This window comes from Tursiops truncatus, chromosome 2 (genome assembly GCF_011762595.2).
Source record: "Tursiops truncatus isolate mTurTru1 chromosome 2, mTurTru1.mat.Y, whole genome shotgun sequence".
Classification (NCBI taxonomy): domain Eukaryota; kingdom Metazoa; phylum Chordata; class Mammalia; order Artiodactyla; family Delphinidae; genus Tursiops; species Tursiops truncatus.
This window is the reverse complement of record NC_047035.1, coordinates 13,661,393-13,684,412: the sequence shown is the minus strand read 5'-3', so window position 1 is coordinate 13,684,412 and position 23,020 is coordinate 13,661,393. Positions and strand designations below refer to the sequence as shown.

The window sequence follows — 23,020 nt, the reverse complement described above, 5'->3', positions numbered from 1 at the left end:
ACTGCGATGATCCAGCACCGCGGTGTCGGGAGCTGTGTGGCGCGCAGGGCGCTCAGAGGCACAGGCCGACACCCTGGCCACATTCCCTGCTCTCTCTGGCCTGGAGGGGTTGGTTTGCCGGGGGTCCTGCCCCAGACTGAGAGCCCCCTGAGCAGGGCAGGACTGTCATTCACGTGCGGACACATCGAGAACAGAGCCAGGCTGCTGGAAGGAGGATAAGGGGGAACATTCCAGGAGAGAAAACATGACGCTCCCCCCTTTATAAAAAACGAATGAGAAGCTCATAGTTGGGGTGACCACTCATGGCCACACAGCGGTGAAGCACTGTCACCCCAAATCGGATCCGATGCCTCCACCTCTAAAAGCTTCCCGTAAACTGGTACCTGGCCCTGCGTGTCTAGCTCTTCCTGGAGGACAGTGGCTCTCCCTGAATGGTCTGGGGTAGGCAGGCTCCTATCCGGGGGAGCCACACCGGGGAGGGGCCTTAGAGGTGACAGAGAAATGATGAAATGGCCCTGGGAGTTGGGTCCCAGCACCCAGGTTTCCCAAGGACCAGCTCAGGGCTCTTTGCCGCACGTCAGGTTACCAGGATCTCTAGGGAGGGCACCGGGCATACAGGGAGCTTAGACACATGCCAAGAGCCTTCTCTGGGTTCACTGGCTCTGACCCTACAGCTCGTGGCTGGTTTGTCCAGGGAGCAATCCTCCTTGGGGGAGAAGTTCTGGGGACATGACATCCCCGTCCAGCTCTGTCAGCCTGCCTGGGCAGCGCAGGCCCTTCCTGCACGTTGTGGCTTCCAGACCATGGGCTCTCCAGACCCAGGGGACCACCAGAGCGCCTGGCCTGAGAGGGGCTGACAGCGTTGCCCTCATCTGTGTGACGTGAAGAGCGCCCACCCTACCCGGCACGCTACTCACACGGCACGCCCGTTCAGTCTGGGACGGGGGCAGCCCGGCTCCCTTCCCTGCGACGTTACCTCAGCAGCGTCCCTCCCACTGGCTGTGCTATCTTATAACCACCCCCACCTGTAATCTCTGCTGGAAGATGAGCTCAGACTCCAGATTACAGATGGGGCGTCCTGTGCCCTTGGCAGTCTCCCCTGGCCCCGACTGCAACCCGGCTGTCTAGAACCCAGCGCCCCTTCACTTGCCCTTCAGAGTTCATGGTGTGGTGATTTTGCTAGTCAGGAAAAAAAAAGGGAGCGCTGACCTCAGTAACAGAAGGATGACATCACCTCAACATCAGTATGTCTGAGCATATCTCTGACTCGAGCGCTGGAAGGACTAAGGAGGCGTCGGCTTCCTTCCTCCCTGAAAACCAGCGCAAAGGCAGGCTGGGAGCTGCTCTCTCTCCTTACCCCAAGTGCTGCCCCGACCCCTAGCCCTGGGGGTGGAATTACTTTTATCTGTGTCCCGAGGCCTGGGTGTCCCACACGGCAGCAGGCAGGACCCTCGGAGACCAGGCCGGCAGGGTGACAGGGAGTCCCGTGCCCGGGCAGGTGAGCTCCACACTGGCCGCAGCCTGAGGCGAGGCACTCGTAAATTCAACGAGCTCGCGCTCAGAAACGCCAGCGTGAGCATCTCCAGAGCTCTGCGTGGCACACTGACCTAACTGAAGAAATGTCAGCTCAAGCCAGCCCCACGCAGCATCAAGGGACACCCGTGAGAAGGAGTCTCGGGGTTACTTCTGCACCTCAGGCTGGGCGGGGGCCCTGGCGAGGGGCGAAGGGGGGAGCTTTGGTGTCCCCAAAAGATGTGGAGATCCTGGGCATCGTCCTCACTCTGAAGCCTGGGACAGCTCTTGGTAACATTCCAGGTAAATCTCTAGCCCCGCCTCCCTCACTCTGCCATTTGAATCACGTGCTTCGTTGTTGCAATTATTAGCTCAGAGTCTCAGCGTGAACGGGAACGTCAGCTGCCAGCTCTGAGGGGAGAGAAAGCCACAGCTTGGCCCCAGGGCTGTGGGACCTGCCACGCCCCAGCCAGTGTTTTCTGTGGGTGCTAACACGGCTCCCCGCGCCCATACTTTTCCATTGGTAATGGGCAAGAGACTCCTGGCTGACTTAGTTAAACGTCTCCCTGGTTGACTTATTTATAAATAATAAACAAGGGGGATGTCCACCTTCCCCAACAGCAAGTCAGGCAGGAACAAGAGCAAGGGGTGGCCTGGAAGTCAGCATTTCCCCACGGTCTGAGTTACCCACGCAGTGGAAAGTTTGGTGCTAATCACCCCGGAGGCCGAGGCCCAGCCTCCCACCCTCAGGGGAGGCTGTTGCTACTCCGGGTGTGTTTGGGAAGATGGCGTTCCTCACGAGGCCTGTGCAGCCCGGCCAGAGAGTAAACCGGGTCCTGCTTTGGGCCCAGCCTCCCCGTGGGGGTCCCAGGGCTTCCACAGGTGAGAACAGCAGCCCAGGCAGTCACCTGGCTCTTCCAGAAGCTGGTGGGAATGGGGAGGGAGACATGACCCCTGAGCCGTGGAGTGGGGAGTGGGGAGTGGAGGTTCTCCACGGTCAGAAAGACGATTCCCAGGCCACCACCTCATTGCTGAGCTGACGAGCTTCCTGGGAGAAGCCGAGGGTGGGAGGGTCCTAGAAACTCCAGCCTCACTCCTGAGGTCCCAGGCTGAGATCCCTTCCCAACGACCCTGACACACCCTCATCAGGCCTCTGTCCCAACCTGTCCTCGGATGGGGGGATGGGGTGGGGGAGGGTCACACCTTTGACTGGCGTGTCACTGTACGTGAGTCTGAACATTTACCACCAAACAATGAAAGCAAAAGCCGGCCCTGTTATTTCAGCAAGAAGTCCTGGCCTTCCCTGGGCCGGCACCCTGGTGGAGGGCATGCCCTCTCAGGCCAGCTCCGTGGTCCACCGCCAGCTGTCCAACTTAGGCAAAACCTTCTCTCTAGCCTCTTTCCCAACCTAGAAAATGAAGGGGTGGAGTAGATGATCTCCAGATGAAAATACTAGGGTTTGGGAGAGTTTCCCACCCACCAAGTATTTTTGGAGCACCCACTACACACCTGATGCCTATCTATTCTTTCAGGGCTTAAAGTTTAATTGGAGGAACAAGCAGAAAACACTACAGGGCAGCCTCTTTCCTGCTGTCTGCAGGGTAACCGACCACAGTGTGAAAGGAAGGGGCGAGGGGCAGCGGCCGGCGCGGCTGGGAGGGCTTCCCGGGGGAGGAGAGGCCCAGAGCAGGGCTGCCCTCCAGCAGCAAAACTGGACACAAACAGGAGAGTGGCCCCAGAGGCACATTCCCTACTGTGGCGCAGTAGCCCAGGCAGAAGAGAGGAGAGCAGGCTCTGCTCTGATTCTGTGGGGGACCCTGGGGACGCTGGGGACCTGAGTGCCCTGGAACCCCGTGGGCACTCAGTAAATGCTGCTTGACTGAAAGGCAGTTCTGGTCCCTGGCACGTGCTCAGTATACTACAGGCACTCGATAGATGGCTGTGTGTGGGCGTCATCTCCCTGCTCAGTCACCCACTCCAGTCTAGGCAGTGCCCACACTAAGAAGGGTTGGCACCCTCCATGGCACCCGGAGCAGGGGAGCGGAGGGGAGGGCTTCCAGGCCCCAGCCCTGCAGGCTCCTTGGGGATATCATGGAGAACGTCAGCTACACGACGGCCACCAGGACGCCTCAAGGCCAAGTGCTCCCGCGACCGGGCTTCCAGCAGGTCCGGCCAGGGGCTGCCCACCCGAGGCCTGCCCGCTGGAGCGGGACAATGCTCCCACCTGCCCCACCGGGACGTGAGCGCGGTGATTTACTCTCCGCCAAGGAGGATGCGGTCATTTGGGCGAGCGCCTCCCCCATCCCCGCCAGGGTTTGGCATGAACAATTTTTCCATTTTTACACAGGAACAAACAGAAATGATAAGACAGTTTCTGATGACGGGAGGACAGGGATTGATAAACCTTGGAAAAAACGTTTTCCACAAATAACATGAGGACTCACCCCACGGAGTGCGGGCAGGAAGGTAGGTGTGGGCTCCGGGACCCCTGGGCCAGGCTGGGCCAGCCTGGAGGACAGAGCCCGGGGAAGCTATGCTGCAGTGAGGAAAAGAAAGACAGGCGGTTTGCTCGGACACGGGGACTTCCTCGCCTGGGCTTTTGTTATAAACGTTCTCCCCAGGGCCCTCAGGCCTCGTCCTGGGACATGCGGGGAGCAGCTGCCACCGGGAACCACGTGGCTGCCGGGGAAATGGAACAACCTGGCCCGCACTCTCTGTTCCCACAGAGCCGAGCTCTTGCCACTGACCACTTCAACACAGAGTAAACAGCATCAAGATTAGGGCCGTTTCCTCAAAACTCCCCCATCAGCCCCCATGGGAAGGGTGCAGTGACGTGGTGGCTCCCCTGAACAGAGGCCCTCAGGGCTGGGCCTCGGTGCCCAGGGCCATGAAGGCTTCTCCAGGCCACGTGCCTGTGCAGGGAGCTCCCCAGCGGATCCCTGAGGGGTTGACCAATCACCTGGGTGGAGACAGGCAATAGGAGAAGGAAATTACAGCCACTGCAAATATCGCTCCTGTGGTTAAGCTCCTGCGACTCTCACGTGTGTGGACTTAGGGAAGGTAACACTCACTGGGTCCACAGAGGTGGCCGCTCGCAGCCAGTGGGGACCTGCCCCGGGCTCCGCTGCCCCAGGAGCTGAGCGGGTCTGGTCTCAGCTTCCTGGTAACCCTCTCGGGCACCCCCTGCTCTCCGACTGGGGTACTTTGCTGAGAAGTGAGCCCTGGCCTTCTCCCAAAGGACCTAACGTCCACCTTGCATGGGCCCTGGGGACCTCTTCACCTCACCCTCAGTTCTCACAGCCATGCGTCCTTGGGAAAAGGGAAGGTGCAGAAACCTAACACCTGCTAGGCAGCTCTTACATGCTGGGCAGGTGCCCTCACAACACCTATAAGGATAGACAGCTAGTGGGAAGCAGCGGAAGATCACAGGGAGATCAGCTCCGTGCTTTGTGACCACCTGGAGGGGTGGGATGGGGAGGGTGGGAGGGAGACGCCAGAGGGAGGGGATATGGGGATGTATGTGTAGGTATGGCCGATTCACTTTGTTACACAGCAGAAACGAACGCACCATTGTAAAGCAATTATACTCCAATAAAGATGTTAAAAAAAAAAAAAAGGAATTCTCATTTCTGCATGACAGAGGCCAAACTGTCCAAGGTCATAGGAATCGCCCATGGTTGGTAGAGCTAGAAATCAAACGTGGGTCTTCTTGGCTCCAAGATGTGAGATCTCCCAACGACCTCTCCCTCCCGGCCACCTGCCCGGGCAGTTCTGAGTCTCAGTCTAACGACCTCTCCCTCCCGGCCACCTGCCCGGGCAGTTCTGAGTCTCAGTCTAACGACCTCTCCCTCCCGGCCACCTGCCTGGGCAGTCCTGAGTCTCAGTCTTTCTCCCCGTTGCCTCCTCTCAGCTGTTGTCTCTGTGGAGAGTGGTGAGGTGAGCTCCACTGCATCTGTGCCCCAAGCACCCTGCGCCCGCAAGTCCTGACTCAGGGACACCTGTGCTCTTCTTTGCCGATGTCCACTGCTCCCCCTTCTCCTCTGCCTCCCTCCCCACCACTAAACCATCTGGATCGGAGTCCAGCCGTGTGCTGGTAAAGTTGCTCTCCGAAAGAAAAAACCCCGGATGCGTAGCATTTGCCACTTTCCGTGGTATAAATACTCCCTCCGCGGCTGAGTTCACAGGACGTCACTGTAGGCGGAGCTGGGAAGCCGGGAACAGAGCGGCCCACCGGCCCCGCAGGCACCGTCTGCGTCCTCTAATTGGCAGGAGCCCTGAGCTCCTCGCCCCCAACGAGAGCAGAGAGGGGCAAGAAAGGCAGGCGATGCTGGTGCCCTGAAACGCGTGCACCCCGTCGGCCAAAGCACGTGTTACCTTGATGGCTGGGCGGGGTCAGCACAAAAATACTGTTTTCTCCAGGATCGAGGACAGAAGGGGAGAAAAGAGGCCCGTTTTCTTCTGTCAAGCAACTTGACTCGGGGAAGCTTAAGGCATCGTTGAAACGCCCTCATAACGCCTCCGACATCTGGCCTTTGTCTTCTCCCGTTCAGTCTCCAAAGGATCGTTGGGCAACATGGCCTCCTAAGCCTGGATTTCCCTAAAGCCAACTTCCTTGTACACCGGGCTGCGTCCTGTCATACTTGTGGGTGGGTGCACGGTGGTCGGGGGTGACTGGAGGGGCTGCTGGCAGCAAGGAGGATGGGATTGCAGCTTTAATCATTCCAGAGGCAGGAGCAGATTCGTCCCCTTTGTGTAAGACACCAGGCAGCAGGTACAGAACCTAACAGCTTGTGGGAGTCCTAATTAGAGAGCCAGGTATAACTCCGTTGACCTGCCCGGCTTTGAAAGGCCTGGAAAAATGCATGTTTGTCCTTAGGAAGAAGCAGATTTTGCTTCTCGCTTGTTCTGCAAGGTCCCCGCGGGGATCGCTTGTTGGCGCTTTGATTCTAGCCTCCTGCATCTGCCCGGATGCCCGCTGCCCGGACGTGGAGGATCAGAGAGAACCTGCGGGGACCCGGGTCCCTACAGGGGAGGGGCCGTTTTCCACAACAGGCCTGCTTCACGCCTTTGTTTATGAAGAAAGACACAGCATCGTACCCCACAGCTTCCCCCGTGGGGCTGGGCCAGCAGTTTCTGCTTCATTTGGAAGGACATCAGCCAGCATTTCAATTTCGGATCTAATCAAGACTGACCTCTCGGCAAGGCCAGATCCCAGGCTGAGTGTGTGTGTGTCCAGGATTCCTTGGAGAAACAATCACTGCTGTTATCAGCTTGGGTTATCCCCCTCCCAACCCCGCCCCCCCAACCCGGGAGGCTGCCAGCTGGCCGGAGAATCAGGTCTCCAGGAGACATCAAGAGGGGACAGTTCACATTTTTCTCGAGAACCAAGGCCGCCTTGACTGTCAGACACCATCGGAGTCTAGGTAAAGCTAGAACAGCCCCTGACACGGAGCAGGGGCTCAAATACTGAGTCCTTTGCGGCTTTACACGCCTTCTGGGCGACTAGCTGATGTTCTGAGAGGCTTGAAAAGAAACAACACCTGCGAAGGCATTTTAAGAGACAGGTGTTATGTAAACACCAAGCAGATGAGGAAGCTGGAGGGAGCACGCAGCCTGGAGGAGGGACGAGAGGGACCGCGGCGCAGTCAGTGGACCTGGTGGGAAGTGAAGGGGCAAAGTAACCACGGGGCGAAGTGCTTGGAGTCCCGGGAACCTTGGCGGAGGAGCCGTCGAGCTGAGGAGCTCGCAAAGGGCGTTCCCAAACTCTTGGAGTCTTGGGCTTTCTGGACACCGAGGCCCAGATCTGAGAGCTAGTGGGGGGTCTCTCAGACCGCAGTTCTCTTCTCTTCCCAGGAGGCAGCTGAGGCCTTCCTTGGAGGCACATTGGGGTAAGGTCACCTCCGGACCCCGGGCAGCCTTCTCACCAAATACCCCAGCGTGGAGCCCCTGCACACCTTGTACCCCTCCTTGGTCAGCAGGTTTCTAAGAGCAAGGGGTCTGCGATGACAGACCCCAGAGGAGGCTTCTGCACATCTGGATCCAAGTAATGACCTTTCCAGAGCCTGAAACCTGGTGATTCTTGGTATTTCGTCATTGGTGCATTTGGCATTCCTTCCTCCTAAAGCAATCCTTCACCACCACCCCACCCCCTTGGTAACAGGAGGGACACCAAAGGCTAACCCAGAAACTTTTCTGCATGTGCCTGGGCTCCTAAATCAGTGCTGAAGCTGTCGATTCAGGCATATCCAGGGTCCGGGCAGCTGTGAGCGGGGATGCTACACAGCAGGGAGAGACCCCTCTGGGCAAGGTGAGAGGCAAGAGGAAAGACAGAGACTTCACTGCAGTTGAGAGCAAAAGAGAAGGGAGACAGGCTCAGCAGTTGCTGCTTGACTGTCAAGTCACAGAGTCAAGCCCTCCAATCCCCAGAAGATGGTGAGAAATTCCACTCCTCCCACCAGAGCAAGGGGCAGAGTTCTCTGGGGCCAGGGTCACCCTGGAGGGGTCCAGAGAGCTGATGCCTTTCACCCCACCCCCCAACCCAAGAAGGCAAGTGCTGTTATCCCGTTTTACAGATAAGGAAAGTGGGCATGAAACCTTCAAAAGTGATGGAATCAGGATTCCTGGTGGGTCTGCCACTCAGTGCTGTGCCCTTGGCAAGTCCCTTCCCCTGTCTGTCTCAGCTTCCCCAATTGTGAAAGGGGACGCTTAGATTAGGGAATTCCATTGTTGTTCTAAATCCCGGACTGCTTTCAACTGTCTGGGGAGCATCAGGTCCAAAGGCTTTCATCTGCCACCTGTCCACCCTAGGCCCTCATCCTTGATATCGGTGAAGGAAAACCAGAAGCAGTGCCTGGGGGAGACTTCTCACAGGAGGTCCTCCCTAGACCTCTGGGCTGAAGAGTTTTAAGCTCAGACTGTCAGAAGGTCCGGACAACACATGAGAGAGACATGGCCCAGAGAGAGCCCAGAAACACCAGCAGGGGCGTCTCTGGGACCAGCCCCAAATGATGGGGAAGCAATTCAGGCACGAGACGGGTCGGAGGCTGCCAGCCCGAGTGGCTCCAAATGCCACCATGAGAAAATGGTGGCAGCTACGCCCTCTGGCTGAGTTCAGAGGCAGGCTGTGCGGGGGCGGAGGGAGCTGAGGAATCCAAGTTAAGCAGCAGGGCTAAAATCCCGGGAGGCCTGAAATAAGGAGAGGGGATTAGGGACCGGGATCTGAGAACACAGAAGGACCCTGGTAAGTGAAAAAATCTGGATCAAATTCCTAATCCAAGCTAGGGAGCAATAACTGTGGAAAGGCAGGAAAGCAGTGGAAGCGAACCGTCAAATCGTCCTGGAATAATGGGGCAGAATTTCTAAGAATAAATGGTTTGGGTAGAGTATGTCAGATTTTAAATAATTTTAGATCATCATTACTAATGAGACACTGAACCACTCTGCCTGTAATTAGTCATCTAAGACTCCAAAACAAAAGAGGAATAAACACAGAATTCATTTTTTCCCTTAAGCTGCAGCAAAGGAAAGCCTAGTGACACGGCTTGCATTTCAGAGCCTGCCCTGGGTCTGTGTTGCTTCTGGGTCTGTGATTTCAGTCCTCAGGGAACGCAGGGGTGGCCTGATGCCACGGCTCCCTGGCCAGCACCCAGAAAATGCTGCAGTGGGAGGATGGACCCAATCATCAAGCAGAAAATGTCTGCAGAGAACATCCCTGCACCGACTGATGCTGTTTGGGGTGGGAGGGTTTCTGGCGGGGGCGGGGGGTGGCGGGAACAAGGGCCCCAAGTCACACAGGAGTCATGCGGACGTACAGCACACGTTCCGGATTCCCAGGCGACACTCCTTTTGCTCCAACAAGGACACACGTTCCCAACAAGCCAGAAGCACACAGTTTCAAAATGATGTGAAGACATAGCTTGTGTCGTAAAACCTTTCAATTACCTGCTTCTTCCCTCAAGTCATTCCCAATACCCGCCACACCCGTCCCCACTCAAAGGTCCTCTCTGCTGGGTTCGCTCCCCTGATCCGCTTCGGCAGACTCGCTCTTTGACTGTTTCTGCCACTGCTGTCACCTCCCTCCCAAAGACGGGTGCAGGTGCTCTGCAAAGCCGGTTAGGGCAATGTGGCCTCTCCCTCCCTTCCTCGGAAGACGCCCCTCCCCAACCCAAGCAAGATGTGAGAGCAGAGAAGGTATCTTGGTGCTGTGGAAATAAGGAAGCTGCTTTCATCTGGGTTTGGGGTGGGGGTCAGGGGCAAAAGAATAGGCTCCCTCAGTCTGGGACCAAGAGCAGAAGGTGGTCTCGTCCTGAACGGGACGCCAGGCTCACAATCTATGGAGGGAACCAGCAGGAAGGGCTGAGGGTGTGTCCCGAGTCACAACCAAGGGACAAAAGATTGTCCTTGGGAAGAGATGGCTTGGGGGTGACCAACAGGAAGTCCACTACAAGAGAATTCACCTGGCCTGAGGGAGTGGGGTTTGGACGTCCGTTGTTTTCAGACGGGAGATGATGTTGAATGATACTTGCGTGGCACACGGGGCTGAGGCTAGCCCTTTCCTGGCTCACCTGTAGCCACAGGACATTAGCAGGGAGGCTCTGGCCTACAGGGGAGGCAACAGGTGGGAGCGCTCTGGCCCAGGAAGAAGCTCTGTGTGGCGGAGGAGGGGTGCTGCCTGGGTCCACGCAGCTCCAACCCCTCGGCGGCTGCCACGCCAACACGTCTGCCTCGGTGCCCCCGGCTGCCCGGGGTGGCCATTGCAGCCTCCCCAGCACTTGAGTCTGAGTCAGGCCTTGGCGCCTGGCATCTAGCTTGGCAGGTGAGCTCCTCTGGGGAGTGGGGAAACAGAGCACAGGGGCTTCGACCAAGGAATGGTGGATTCTTTTTACATTACCATTTTGATCTCTGGTCTGGAACTAGGTCTCTCGTGGGTGTGGTCAGGTGAGTCCGTTTCTTAGAGGTGACCCTCCCCGACTGGACTGAGAGAGCCTCGCGGGCCCGGCAGACAGCTACACGGGGGCGCCTGCCCGCCCTCGGCCCGGGCCTCGCCCCTGTGGACTCCAGTAGCGTCCCACGGCCATCTGTGGTCTAAGGATGGTGACCACCATGCTCCCCAAATGGGGTTCAGGGTCTGACACAGAAGAATGTGCTTGGGGACAACAGGACAGAGTGTCTGAACTTGAGAGGGGTCGTCACCGCGCCCCTCCCGGGGCCCCTGAACAGAGGGCTGCCCCTCCAGCCTTCTGTCATGTTCAGCCCCTGGAGCAGGTCCACAGGTAACCACTAAGCTGACACACCTGACAGGAGCCCTGCCTGGCAGCCCAGCAAGTCCTCTCTGAGATCCCGCTGCCCCGGGAGGTGCATTAATTAGCCCTGTCCGGGCCTCCACGGTCTCCAGTCCCACCTCAGTGTCATTTCCTGTCCTCGTGGTCGATGGGACTTTGTGCAGAGGCGGAGCCACAAAGAGCAAGTAAACCTGCCCGGCGGAGCCAGCATGTTCCCACGAGAGCTGCTCGGTCTGTGCAAGGGAATTAGCACCCAGGCTTTGGGGGGCTTCACTCATAAAAGGGGAGTAATGACATCTGTCAAGTTCACCGTCGCCTGTAGTTGTTCTCCCCCTCCCTCCTCCCCAGCCCACCCGCCCCACGCCGGCCGGCCACCCCTGGTCTACGCAGTCACTGGGCTGCCTCAGGCAGGGCGCCTTCCCCCAAGGAGCAGACAGACCCATGAGCAAACAAGTCCACGTTGGTTCAACCGGTGCTTCCAGGGAGGGAGGTCAAGGGGCTGAGGGCCCCTCTGTCAGGGTAGGTAGGTAGGGGGCCAAGAAACGCTTCTCAGAGGCAGTGACTCCTGAGCCGGGCTCCACGCCAGGCTCTGCCTTTCCTGCCGCCCAGGCTGATGCCTGGTACCCGACCGCCCCTGCCCACAGGCCGAGGGCCCACCCCACCCTGGCCATGGGGGCACCCATCTTCCACAGCAGCCCTGGTCTGGCCCAGCTGGGCCTCCCCCGAACCCAGTCAGAAGAGATGCTTTCCGCCTCTACCTGACAACAAGTCAGGCCAGCTGGGGCCTCCACCGTTCCCTGACTCCTTTCAGCCTGGATAACTAGGGCTACAGGCTCAACAGAAACAGTCAGAAAGTAATACTTAAAAAGGAAAGTGTAATACCATGCTCTTGGCCAAGCACGTGCCACAATATATTCTTTTTTTTTTTTTTTTTTTTTTTTGCGGTACGCGGGCCTCTCACTGTTGTGGCCTCTCCCGTTGCGGAGCACAGGCTCCAGATGCGCAGGCTCAGTGGCCATGGCTCACGGGCCCAGCTGCTCCGTGGCATGTGGGATCTTCCCGGACCGGGGCATGAACCCGTGTCCCCTGCATCAGCAGGCGGACTCTCAACCACTGCGCCACCAGGGAAGCCCCATGATATATTCTTATTTCAGCTCCTCCAACTGCTGAAATTTGGTTCAGGAGGAAAGCCACACCCATGGTCAGTTCCTTCAGAGAAGAACTCCCTGTCAAATCGAGGCAGAGAGGCTTCCACCACGGGCAGGTGGGACCTCAATTATGGAGACTGGTAGCAACGCTCATAGCTAGTGTTTATGGAGGGCTAGGCAGCCTGTGTGACTCACTTAACCCGCAAAATCACACCGCCAGGGGATCACCATTATTACCCCCATTTTATAGCTGAGAAAATGGAAGTACAGAAAGATTAAGGGACGTATCTCAGGCCACACAGTTGGTAAGTGACAAAGCTGGGACCCAGGTGGGTTGGCTCCAGTGCCATGCTCTCAACCTCTGTGCTGTCCCATCGTTCAAGCTGGAGACTCTTAAGTGACTCTACCTTCTTGTCCTGCCTCTGCTCCTAACTTGAAATACGACCTAGGGCAGGTCACCAAGGGCAGCGTCCCCATCAGTAAAAATGAAATTCTCTATTTCATATTTCATACGGCAAGAATAAACATCAGATACGGCGAATGAGGTTTTGCATTTCTCTTTTGAGGCTAAGGTTATATTCGTGCCAATTATTAATAATTCTTGGGGGGCTTCCCTGGTGGCACAGTGGTTAAGAATCTGCCTGCCAATGCAGGGGACATGGGTTCGAGCCCTGGTCGGAGAAGATCTCACATGCCGAGGAGCAACTAAGCCCGTGCGCCACAACTACTGAGCCTGCGCTCTAGAGACTGAGAGCCACAACAACCGAGCCTGCGTGCCACAACTACTGAAGCCCGCACACCTAGAGCCCGTGCTCCACAACAAGAGAAGCCGCCGCAATGAGAAGCCCGTGCACCGCAACGAAGAGCAGCCCCGGCTCACTGCAACTAGAGAGAGCCCGCGCGCAGCAACGAAGACCCAACGAAGCCAAAAATAAATAAATAAATCTATTAAAAAAAGAAAAATTCTTGGAAGGGCCTGAAGCTGTCAAAGTTGCTCAGAGGCAGTGTGTACCATTAAGGGACGGGAGGGAAGCCGGAGTGAGGAACAGGGGCTAAGCATCTGGTAGAAGGCCCTGCTCTTTCCTCTCCTCTGTTAGTTTGAGTCCCAAATACTGTCAGTAAAGACAGTAGAGAAGTTAAGGCCTGTACACTGTTCAAAGAGTACTGTCAACAGCACACAGATGAGTAGGAAAGGTGGACATCTAAATATTTCAGTAGTCTTCCTTTAAAGAAAATAATTGTTCTCCTTATGTTTAAAAGCATTTTAAAAATCCTGGAAGTAAATGAAATACAATTAATAGATGAGAAGGCTTCTCACTAGACGATGGTAGTGTTTTGTTCCCTGCCAATCATTCTTTCTATGTACAGAGAGAAATCGATACTTTCGATGAAAGAGATCCGTTTCTCAAGATCAGCATTTGCAAGGGGAAGGGTATCTCCATTCGGCTTCATTACCTTAATTGTACCTGGGTCTTATCCAGAGTAACAGGAAGGATCAAAGTTCCCTTCTTTAAGACTGGCTTCTCCAAGGGAAAGATGCGGAGCCCTGCCCTGTCTGGGCCCTGGGCCCTGGGTACCCCTTACTAAACTGATGGATAAGCTAGACAGATACACAGACAGTTGCCGCCTCTGGAATCACCCTGAAAATTTCACGACTCCATGCTGCATCTCTCCTCCAATAGGGGCATCAACTGGAAAACGTGCTTCTAAATCATAAAATAGACGCAAGCTATTTCCTCCAAGTCTCATGAAACACTTTAAAAGAGGGAGAGAGAGAAAACACCAAAGTTTCATAATTTAGCAGTGCAAGCTGCGTCAGGCAAGCCGGAGTCACCTCTTTCCCTTGATTCAGACCTGCCCTGCCTGCCACCCTTCTGGCTCGTCATGCGCAATGGGATGAAGTATTTTCGCACAGTAGACGCGCGTGTAAGCTTGAGGACAGTTTAAAGAAAGCTCCGACTTCAGGTCCCTCTTTGAACTTCAGAAGAGCTGCCGCCGTCTCCGAGCAATGTCATTAGCCTTGTTCGGATGCTTCCGGCTCAAACTTTAGAGCTGCGAACACAACTTAAAATGAAGTAACCATCCAGAAGACTTGTCCCCCTGCACCGCGCATTTCAGGTCCTCCTTCCAGACCTCCCGCCGACGTGGCGTGCCTCCGGGTATTTCATAACAGGATGCACTTTTCCTACAGCGCGGCCGTTCTCTGCCAGCCTTTGCTACTAACGTGCTCCCGGAACAGAACTGCAGCACCTGTTCTGAAGTTCTCACACTTGATGTCACTACAGATTTCTGATGTTTCTGAAAATGTAAGATCACGGAGGAGACCCTCGAAGACACCTGTGCTGAAATCTTTAGCCTGGAGCTGTCTGGATTGAACTGAGGTGTGGGGTGAGGCGTGTTTCACGCCTCATCCACAGAGGTCAGCCAGCACTTTTGGACCCTTCATGCCCCAAACAAAAAGTCTATTCTATTATTCAACTGGCCACCTACAAGAGCCCCCAAAGTGTCTTTCCACTGAGCAGGAACCCCCTGCAGCCTCCCTGGGGGTCCTTGCCAAGCTATTCATACAACCCACCATCACGGGGCCCTCAGGATGAGGCAGGGAGGCCTCCGCCCCACTCCTGGGAGGACCTCTGGGGCCTGACCCCTGGCCTCCGATGGTCCCTCTTCCCCATCGTCCTCCCCTTTCTTTGGGGTGCTCCACCAGTAGGCCTTTCTCACTACTTCCTGTGGCAGAGCGGGTGAAATTCACACCACCCGCCCCCGGTCTCCTAGCTACCCTCCTTTGAAGGATGGATGGCCTCTGTCCCTGTCCGGGTGTCCAGCCTTGTCGTGGGACCTTCGACATTCAAGGCCGTGGTCCCTGGTGCTTCCCCTCTGGTTTCTCCCCGCTTCGGCATTAGCTCTGAGAGACCCTCATCTTGCCGTAGCTGGAGGCCCATCCCTTGGGGACAAGTCAGTCCTCTTCCTTCCCTGCAGGGCAGGGCTGGGGCACAAGCAGGGCCCTTTGGGCCCAGCCCCTCTCCAGCTCACACCCTCCCCAAAACCGCCCGAGCAGAGCACGCCTGTCTCCCTCTCCTGCGGCCCCGGCCTCCAGCACGCCCTGGGCGACCCCCACCATCTGCTTCTGTTTCACACCTCTTTTCGACCTGTCGAGTTCATTGGTGATGTGCTCCAGGATAAGTTACTTTCTCAGCAGTATTTTCCCCTCTAGTCTCACCAACATCATCTCCCCGCACACAGCCTTTCTGGCTTCCTTCCACGTTCATCTCCCTCTTGAAGGCTCTCTCTGTTCCTTTCTTTCTTTTTTTTTTTTTTGCGGTACGCGGGCCTCTCACTATTGTGGCCTCTCTCGTTGCGGAGCACAGGCTCCGGACGCGCAAGCTCAGGGGCCATGGCTCACGGGCCTAGCCACTCCGCGGCATGTGGGATCTTCCCGGATCGGGGCACGAACCCGTGTCCCCTGAATCGGCAGGCGGACTCTCAACCACTGCACCACCAGGGAAGCCCCTCTGTTCCTTTCTTACCCTCCCATCTCACACACAGCCCTCGGGAGCCTAGGGTGACGTTATCAGAGGGCAAGCGGGTGGCCCTGTTTGCAGAGCCTGTCCCTATCCTGGTCATCGTGTCCCTGTCTACCCTGAGTCCGTGCCTGTCCTTGGCCTGGGTGGTATCACCCAGAGGCCGTTCCTCTGCCCTTAGTCCGCCGTGAGCCCCCTTTCCCTCCTCTACCCCCTCCTCCTGAGCACAGGGTTACTGGTGTGGAAACAGTTGCTCTATGTTTCATTAATTTATCTCAGGTCCTGGGAGTGAAAGGCTTTTTACCACGGCATGCAAATGTATGTAAAGTTATATACTTATGCAAAAAAGATATGAACATATGCCTTTAGATTTTCTGGAAAGAAGTCTGATCACTCTATGATTCCCTCCCCTTGTCAACAACATCACTTTGTAATTCTTTATCCCGTCAGCTCACCGCTCCCTTACTATCTGCCCACACTCAGCTCTCTTGTCTTGTGCTAACTCATTATTAATATTAAACACATTATTTCTCTTCTTTCTTTGCCCTGTATGTGAATTTAAACACATCTGTGAAGGCTGAAACTATTAGAAAACTGTCAATTTTCACTGGGGTTTAATTTACATTTCTGTTGTCAAGTCGGACCTTGTATTAACTTTAATACATTTAATACTTTAATGAATACCATCTGCCTCCAAGTCGTTATTGCTTTTTAACAATATTAATGTGTTTGCATTTCTCTGAAATCGTGCCTCTCCTACGAGCTGGGCTGGGCGGTGGCACGTCCTCCCACTAACCCGCCCTAGAAGGTAGCAAACAATCGTTCCTCAGGGAACAAGCTCGCGCCCCGACTGCTAACCGTTCTCCGTGGCCACCGTCAGCCCCTGGTCTCCACCTGTGACACACAACGTGGCTTCCTTCCTTCAAATTGGCTCCCTCCGACTGCCCCTTGGCCCCTCTCCTTCCTCTCTGAGCATCAGGGCTGACGCAGACGCACTTTCCATCCTCTGGGCTTTTTCCATGACCTGCAATCTGCCTGCAGTCGGTTCCTTCCCTTGGAAGCCCCTTGGCTGGTTCTTTGGGATGGTGCTCGCTGCTGCGCTCAGGTCCTTCAAACTCCTTCTAGTCTGACCTCTGACCCTCGCCGTGGCCTTGCGGCCAGGCCTCCTTGGCCCACCCTGTCACTTGCGCACCCCACTCCTGAGAGCCAGGCAGGTGCCAACGCTCGCTCACATCTGTTTCCGCCTCCTCTGCCCCGTAAGTCTAGAGCCCCCGACTCTTCCCTTGGACGTCACCTGGGAAAAAGGCGGCCTCTGATCTCCCTGCTGACAATTCGTCTTCACTTAGGGGCTTGCAAAGCAGTCTGGCTGCCACGAGGGTAGAGGCAGGACCTTCTGTGACTCAATAAGAGGTTTCCCTTCCTGTGCTTCGTCTGTGTCTGGGGCTAAGATTATGCCTCTTTATGCACCAAGAGGGTGAGCCAAAGAAACAGAGCTTTCCTGTGCCGCTGGGGTGGGAGGCAGGAAAGACAGGGCTGTGATGTTTCAGGGCTGGGGGCCTGGGTTCCAGGGGCTGCCCCTCTGTGGGCACCAGGAGAGTCGGCAGTACCGGTGGGAGAGGAAGCTGACCTTGGCTGCCGCGGGGCTCCCGCCAGCTGTGGCTGTGGCTGGGAGGACGCAGGCCAGCGGGCATCATTTACGAGGCCACCAAGAAGGAACTGGCCGAGCCACCCTTTGGGACCCACAACAAGCACAGTCACTGGGCAGTTTCGGACCACGAGAATCTGAACTCCTCAAATTTGTAGGCCTGTCGGACTCAATCTGCCTCCAGTCTAGATAGTTTTTGAATGTATCAGGATGCGTGGAGAAGTTTAAGAGTTTATTATTATCGCAATTTTCTCCTGTTGAAACCTCCAAGGCAGCTAATGTCTCCAGGCCAGAGAAGGCTCGGTCGTTGCCCTGGATCCAACAGGCAAGGCCCCTCCATCACCCGGCCCTCGCTCACCGGCTCTCCTCCGCTGGGCCCACTGCTGCTCCTTTCAGAAAGGAAAGCGTCTGGCATTTGGCAGGGAGCTCAGGTGTCTTGACAAGCTCCAAAGGTGAAACAGAAAACTTTCCCGGTGCGATTTTCCTATTTGATCTTTTGTCTCATGTGTTCCCCTTGGGGACGAACAAGAAATACTTCTCTGAATAATTCATAGGCCCCAGGGTAGAAACACGCTGCCTCTTTTTAATAAAAAGGCTGGGTACGCAGTGTTGATTATACCTCTTCTGTGATACTTCAGCAAAAGCAGGGAGATCTCAAAAGCTCTTTACAGATTCCTCTTACAATAGTGAGACAAAAATGAAAAGCCATGGAATATTTTTAACCAAACAAACTAATGTTTGGATAATACGTAAAATTATTTATAAAGCTGTATTGAACTACAAAATGCTCATAAAGGGAAGTTGAAAATTAAATGATTGTAATTATTACAAGGTCTGATTTATTTTTAAAACTGAAAATGATTGTCTTCAGTTTTCTATTTAATGAGCACCTACTAGGTGCCAGGAGCTCTGCTGGACTCGTTATGTAAACCATTTCATGTTGTTCTCACAAATGAACTGGGTAAGGAACAGCTCAATGCACAGAAACACCGAGGCTCTTAGAGGTTAAGTGACTAGCCCAAGGTGTCCCGGGGGCAGGGACAGGGCTGAGTTTGAACCCAGATCTGGCTCAGAAGCATACGTTTCCCATGGTTCCTAATGCTGGGCACCTGGGCCCTCTTCTGCTGAAAACCACTAGTTACTGCTCAGCTCCATCTACATTTTGTGATGTTACTGTGAGCAATGGTGAGAGAACAAAGCCTTTGGGACCCTCTGGAGAACATTTTACTTATTGGTTACAAAACCGTATCCTCTTAGCACTGGACAGAAACTCAGAGCCTATCTAGTTGAATATTTTCATTTTACAGCAAGGAAACCGAGTGCGGAGAGCTTATGGGCTTTCCCCAAAGTCAGAGAGCGAGCGAGTGACACGGCAGGGCCAGAATTCTGTCCCTGGACACCTTGTCCGATGCCCGTTCCTCCACGTCACACCCCCCTGATCATACACGCTGGGCTCCCGAGGGCTGCCCACCTGAAGGTCACCTCGGCTGCATTACGGGCTTTTCCCTTCCCGTGGCTCATGAAATCAGAGATGTCCTACCGCTGAGAATGAAATACAAATTCAGAAGCTAAGTCTGGCCGACAGGCCCAGAGAAAGCAGCTTTTCACCCGCTCCCTGGACCCGGTTCATCTCCAAGTCTCCATCCAGACTCTCGCAGGAAGGGGACAGCAGACGGGCGGCTCCTGGGCAGCCGCTGTGCCCCACGTGTGAGTGGTCTAATTGACCCCGCCCAACTGAAACCGAGGTGGTCAGGTGGCCAACTCCCCCGCAAGGAAGGGAGGGGAGCAGTGGGCCAGCCCCGGGCTCCTGGCCGGGCACCCAGAGGAGGGGCATGTGCGGCTTCAGAGCCACCACACCCGTATGCAGTGTGGACGCTGTGGTGACTTACCTGGGTCCTCTGGGCACAGTAGGGCTGCCCCCGTCCTCTGACAGGACGCTCCCACTAGCCAGTGGCCTCGGAGACAGGCTGGGGTCTCGGCTCCCTCAAGGTAAGAGAGCCCCCCAGGAGGTAAAGTGCTCTGACTTCTGTACTGAAGGCTCCCCAAGGTGCGGACACCCCCAAGGTGGCTGCTATAAGCAGCTCGGAGACCAAGATGACAATGACAGTGCCCAGGGCCACAAATATGTCTTTATTAAACCCAGAGCCACAAGGTGGCTTGGACTGCTGGCCGGAGACCGTTGACTCAAAACTCTCCTCTCACACTGATCAGGACCCCCAGGCAGGGTCGCTGAGGCTGTGCGCTGCCGATTCCTACGAGCTCCATTTGCGTAAACTACAACCAAACGGCGCTCGCTGGCTTGATGCACCTTGACAGCCTGGCAGCCCAGGTGCATCTGGCCTTTGGAACAGGAACAGGGTTTGAGGGTCAAGAACTATGTGCTGCTTCCCGGGGGACCCCTGGTCCAGGGCTGGAGGCCCCGCCAGCGCTCAGACTCACCAGCCGCTGCATGCTTTTCACGTGGGTGGGGCTTATGGATAAGGCCTCTTCGTACCACCGCCGGGCCTCCTCGATGTTTCCTCGGAGCTCGGCAACCTGGCCTCGCATGTACAGGACGTTGTGGGACATCGGGAAGAGGTTGGCAGCTTCTTGGGTACAGGCTGTGGCTTCTGCTGGCTTCCCAATGCCGATGTAGACATCAGCTGTGAGGAGGAGAGCACAGGCAGATGCTGTCCTGGGCCACTGCCCTTCAGAGGCCCTGGGACATCGCCTCCCCTCCACCACGGGAGTCTGGCAGGGGCCCACCTGGAATACGCAGGCCCAGAGCCAGCCAGCCTAGCCCCCAACCCCAAGTGGAAACAGCCGCGGGCTGACGGTCCTTCCCGCCCACTGTTCACAGGCACTCGAGTCAAGGCCGTGCGACCTTGGAGGGGACACTTGTCACCACCGATGAGACGGGAGTGAGGCCTGCCTGGGCCCTGCCCCCCCCATTCGGAGGTCACGCATCCTCAGGGCGCACCAGGGACACCTGCCCTCAGCTCTGGCAGCCACAGAAGAAGGGCTGGATGAACCCAGGGACAGGCAAACCAGAGCGGCACAGCCCCTCACAGGGCAACGGCTCTGCTCTCGGGCTGGTTCCCCTGATGCCAGGAAGTGTGACAAGGCCAGCAGGCGGTGCTGCTATGGGCACGACATAAAATCACTGCTCCATCAGACCCTGCCCTGGACCGACCAGGGAAAGCCACTGCACCGGGGGGACTAGTAACTGTATAACACTGACGAGCCATCGCTTTCCAAAAAGCAGGAAAATGAGCTCTCCTCCGATCTCAGGTCTCAAGTCTCCCGCGCCTCCGTGGAGGGTCCCTAATTGCTCTGCAGCCCTGGCTTCCATCATGCACGTCCCGTGCCCCCAGCCATCCCCAGGTCCGCTCAGATTCCTCATTTCCTTAGGGCCCTGAGGTCACGGCCCCACCGCCTCTCCAATGTAGGGCCTGCGTTGGCTGGATGTGGGAAGACTCTCCCTCCTCAGCCACACCTGTCAAGACCACCACCCAGAGCCCCGCTCAGGTGGCCGCTGTGCTCCGGGCCCACGGACCCCTCCTCCCACCCCCGGGCAGCCCCTTCCTCGCCTGCTCCTGCCCTGACTGCTGGCCTCCACTCCTGGCAGAGAAGGAGGTTTTGTGCCCATATCTCCAAGTTACGTGTATATGCACACATTGTGTATAACGGAAGGCACACGAGAATAGGAATGATAGAAGAACACAATACAAAGAAACAGAAAACGTTGACTTTTTCCCTCACGCCCCTCCCGTCTCTCCTCCAGCCCCTCTGTCCCGCGCAGCCACTGACAGACCAGCCTCCCCAGGCAAAGCTCCGGTGGGGTCACCACCCTGCTGCAAAGCGCTCCTTCCGTTCCTGGGCACCCCTCACCCCCTTCAGTCTTCCCCGGAACGGCCTCTGAGAGGCTTCTGCTGACCATCCCACCTAAAACTGCTGCTCCCCCTACCCCGTCCTGACCCAGCACGACCCAGTTCCTTTCCCTGCTTTCTCTTCCGGCCAATACCAGGCTCACCCTGTCTGTCTCACTCACTGTCTGGGGGGCCCCTCTAGGACATAAGCCACCACCTTCACACTATTCACTGCTGAGTCCCCAGCGACCGGATGAGCACCTGGCAGTCAGAGCGCAAGAAATGGTTGCGAACGAATGAACGGTAACAGTAATGATACCAGTAGCTAATTATCATCAAACATGGGCTTTGTGCAAAGAAGTGCTCTCATTTCTGCTTTTGTCTGCACAGTGATCCACTAGGTACTATTATTTTATCCCCGTTATACAGACGAGGAAACTGCGGCACAGACAGGCTGAGCAATTTGTCCGAGGTCCCAGGGCAAGGTACAGGCAGGCGTGGCTTTGCGGCTGTGCTCTCAGCTCTCTACAGAGAACAGTGTCTCCCCTGCCCCCAGATAACATCCAGACCCCTTTGCCTGGCATCCGGAGCCCGTGGTGACTGTCTCTACCACCCCTACTAACCTGTGTTCCTATTGCTTCCTACACCCCCGGGCTCTGCCGTGTTAAGCCGCCGCTGTTTCCCTGGGCTTTTGTTTATTCTCTTGCCTCTGCCCTGATGGTGTCACCCCTGTACCCCCTTTAAAGCCCAGCTCAACGGCCACCACCCCCGGAAGCTACCTCTGACCCCGTCCCACCGCCCCAGCTGGAAGGGGAGCCCATCCTGGGTATCCCTCTGATGGCTGTGTCCCTAGAGACATTTTGTGAGGGGTCCTGGCTACGCCCCCGGACAGCACGTTCTGCTGACATCCACCCTTCTACCTCCCCACCTCCAGCTTCAGGCGCGGAGACTGGAAATTCTGGGTGGGCAGGGTGTGGTCAGTGTCGATGCCACTGCATGGCCCTCTCCTAAGCACCTCACTTCCCTGGTGACCATAGTCACACCAGTGACTGACTCCTCAGGCCATGAGCAAGCCCAGGGGAGGCACAGACCCACCCTGCACCCCATCTGTGCTTCTGGCCATCAGTCCCCCTCAACAGGGAGCAGAGGTGATGGGCTGGCCCGGGGACCTGCGGGGAGAGGCCCAGCCTCTCAGACCTGGAAACTCGGACACTCACATACAACTGAGCTCTAAGTGTGGCCGGGCCGGCACTGCGCCTGCCTCACGTCCTCCGAGACTCCTCTCTTGAGGTACTTACTGAGCACCTACTACACACGGGGCCTCTGTAGGAACAGAGACCACACGCATCTGTCCTTCCGCCTGGGCCTCTGCAAAACCTGCCCTCCTGGGAGATAGACACGCAGGGCTGCCCGCTGTCTTCCAGTAACACGACTCTCTCCAAGCTCCCGCCAGAAGAGTCCGGGGTGTATCTGGCAGTTTCAGGTTCCGGAGCCTGGCGGCTGCGGGGGCACCAATACAGAATGTTCCTCCCACTGTATGCTGCCTCCTGACTTGCTTCCCTTTGGGGGTGAGTTCGTGTTCATTTCCAAGGTCCCAGGGCTGCCTGTGGGTGGGTGAGATGCCACAGGCCCCTCCCATCTAGATCGCTCCGGAATAAAGGCCAACTTGGGAGAGCGGGGACGAAATGATTCCAGAGCTTTGTTTTGCTTTTGATTTTTAAATTTTATTTTATTTTATTTTCATTTATTTGTTTTTTGGCTGCTTCGGGGCTTAGTTGCGGCACGCAGGCTCTTCATTGCGGCGCGCGGGCTCCTCTCTAGTTGCGGCGTGCGGGCCTAGTTGCCTCACAGCATGTGAAATCCCAGTTCCCCGACCAGGGATCGAACCCGCATCCCCTGCATTGGAAGGCAGACTCCCAGCCACTGGACCACCAGGGAAGTCCCCAGAGGTTTTATAACAAGAATCAAGGTGTATGTTGCAGCGGGGGTGGGGGGGGGGAGCCTTGAACACCAACACAACAATGTAGATGACACCCTGTTCTGTGGGGGTCCCCGTGAAAACAAA

General features: G+C 56.2%; 1 protein-coding gene across 10 annotated transcripts in view; it reads right to left on the bottom strand.

Annotated features, from left to right (window-relative positions):
* The window catches only part of TTC7B (tetratricopeptide repeat domain 7B), a 237,783-nt gene that overhangs the window by 11,476 nt on the left and 203,287 nt on the right, over positions 1 to 23,020 (bottom strand). For 9 of the 10 annotated variants that reach the window (XM_073800124.1, XM_033850722.2, XM_033850723.2 and 6 more), the window contains one exon: positions 19,547 to 19,749. In XM_073800124.1, coding sequence (XP_073656225.1) covers positions 19,547 to 19,749 — 203 coding nt within the window. Of the gene's footprint in view, positions 1 to 19,109; positions 19,448 to 19,546; positions 19,750 to 23,020 lie in introns of those variants that run through there. The other variant, XM_033850725.2, reaches the window with a different exon arrangement.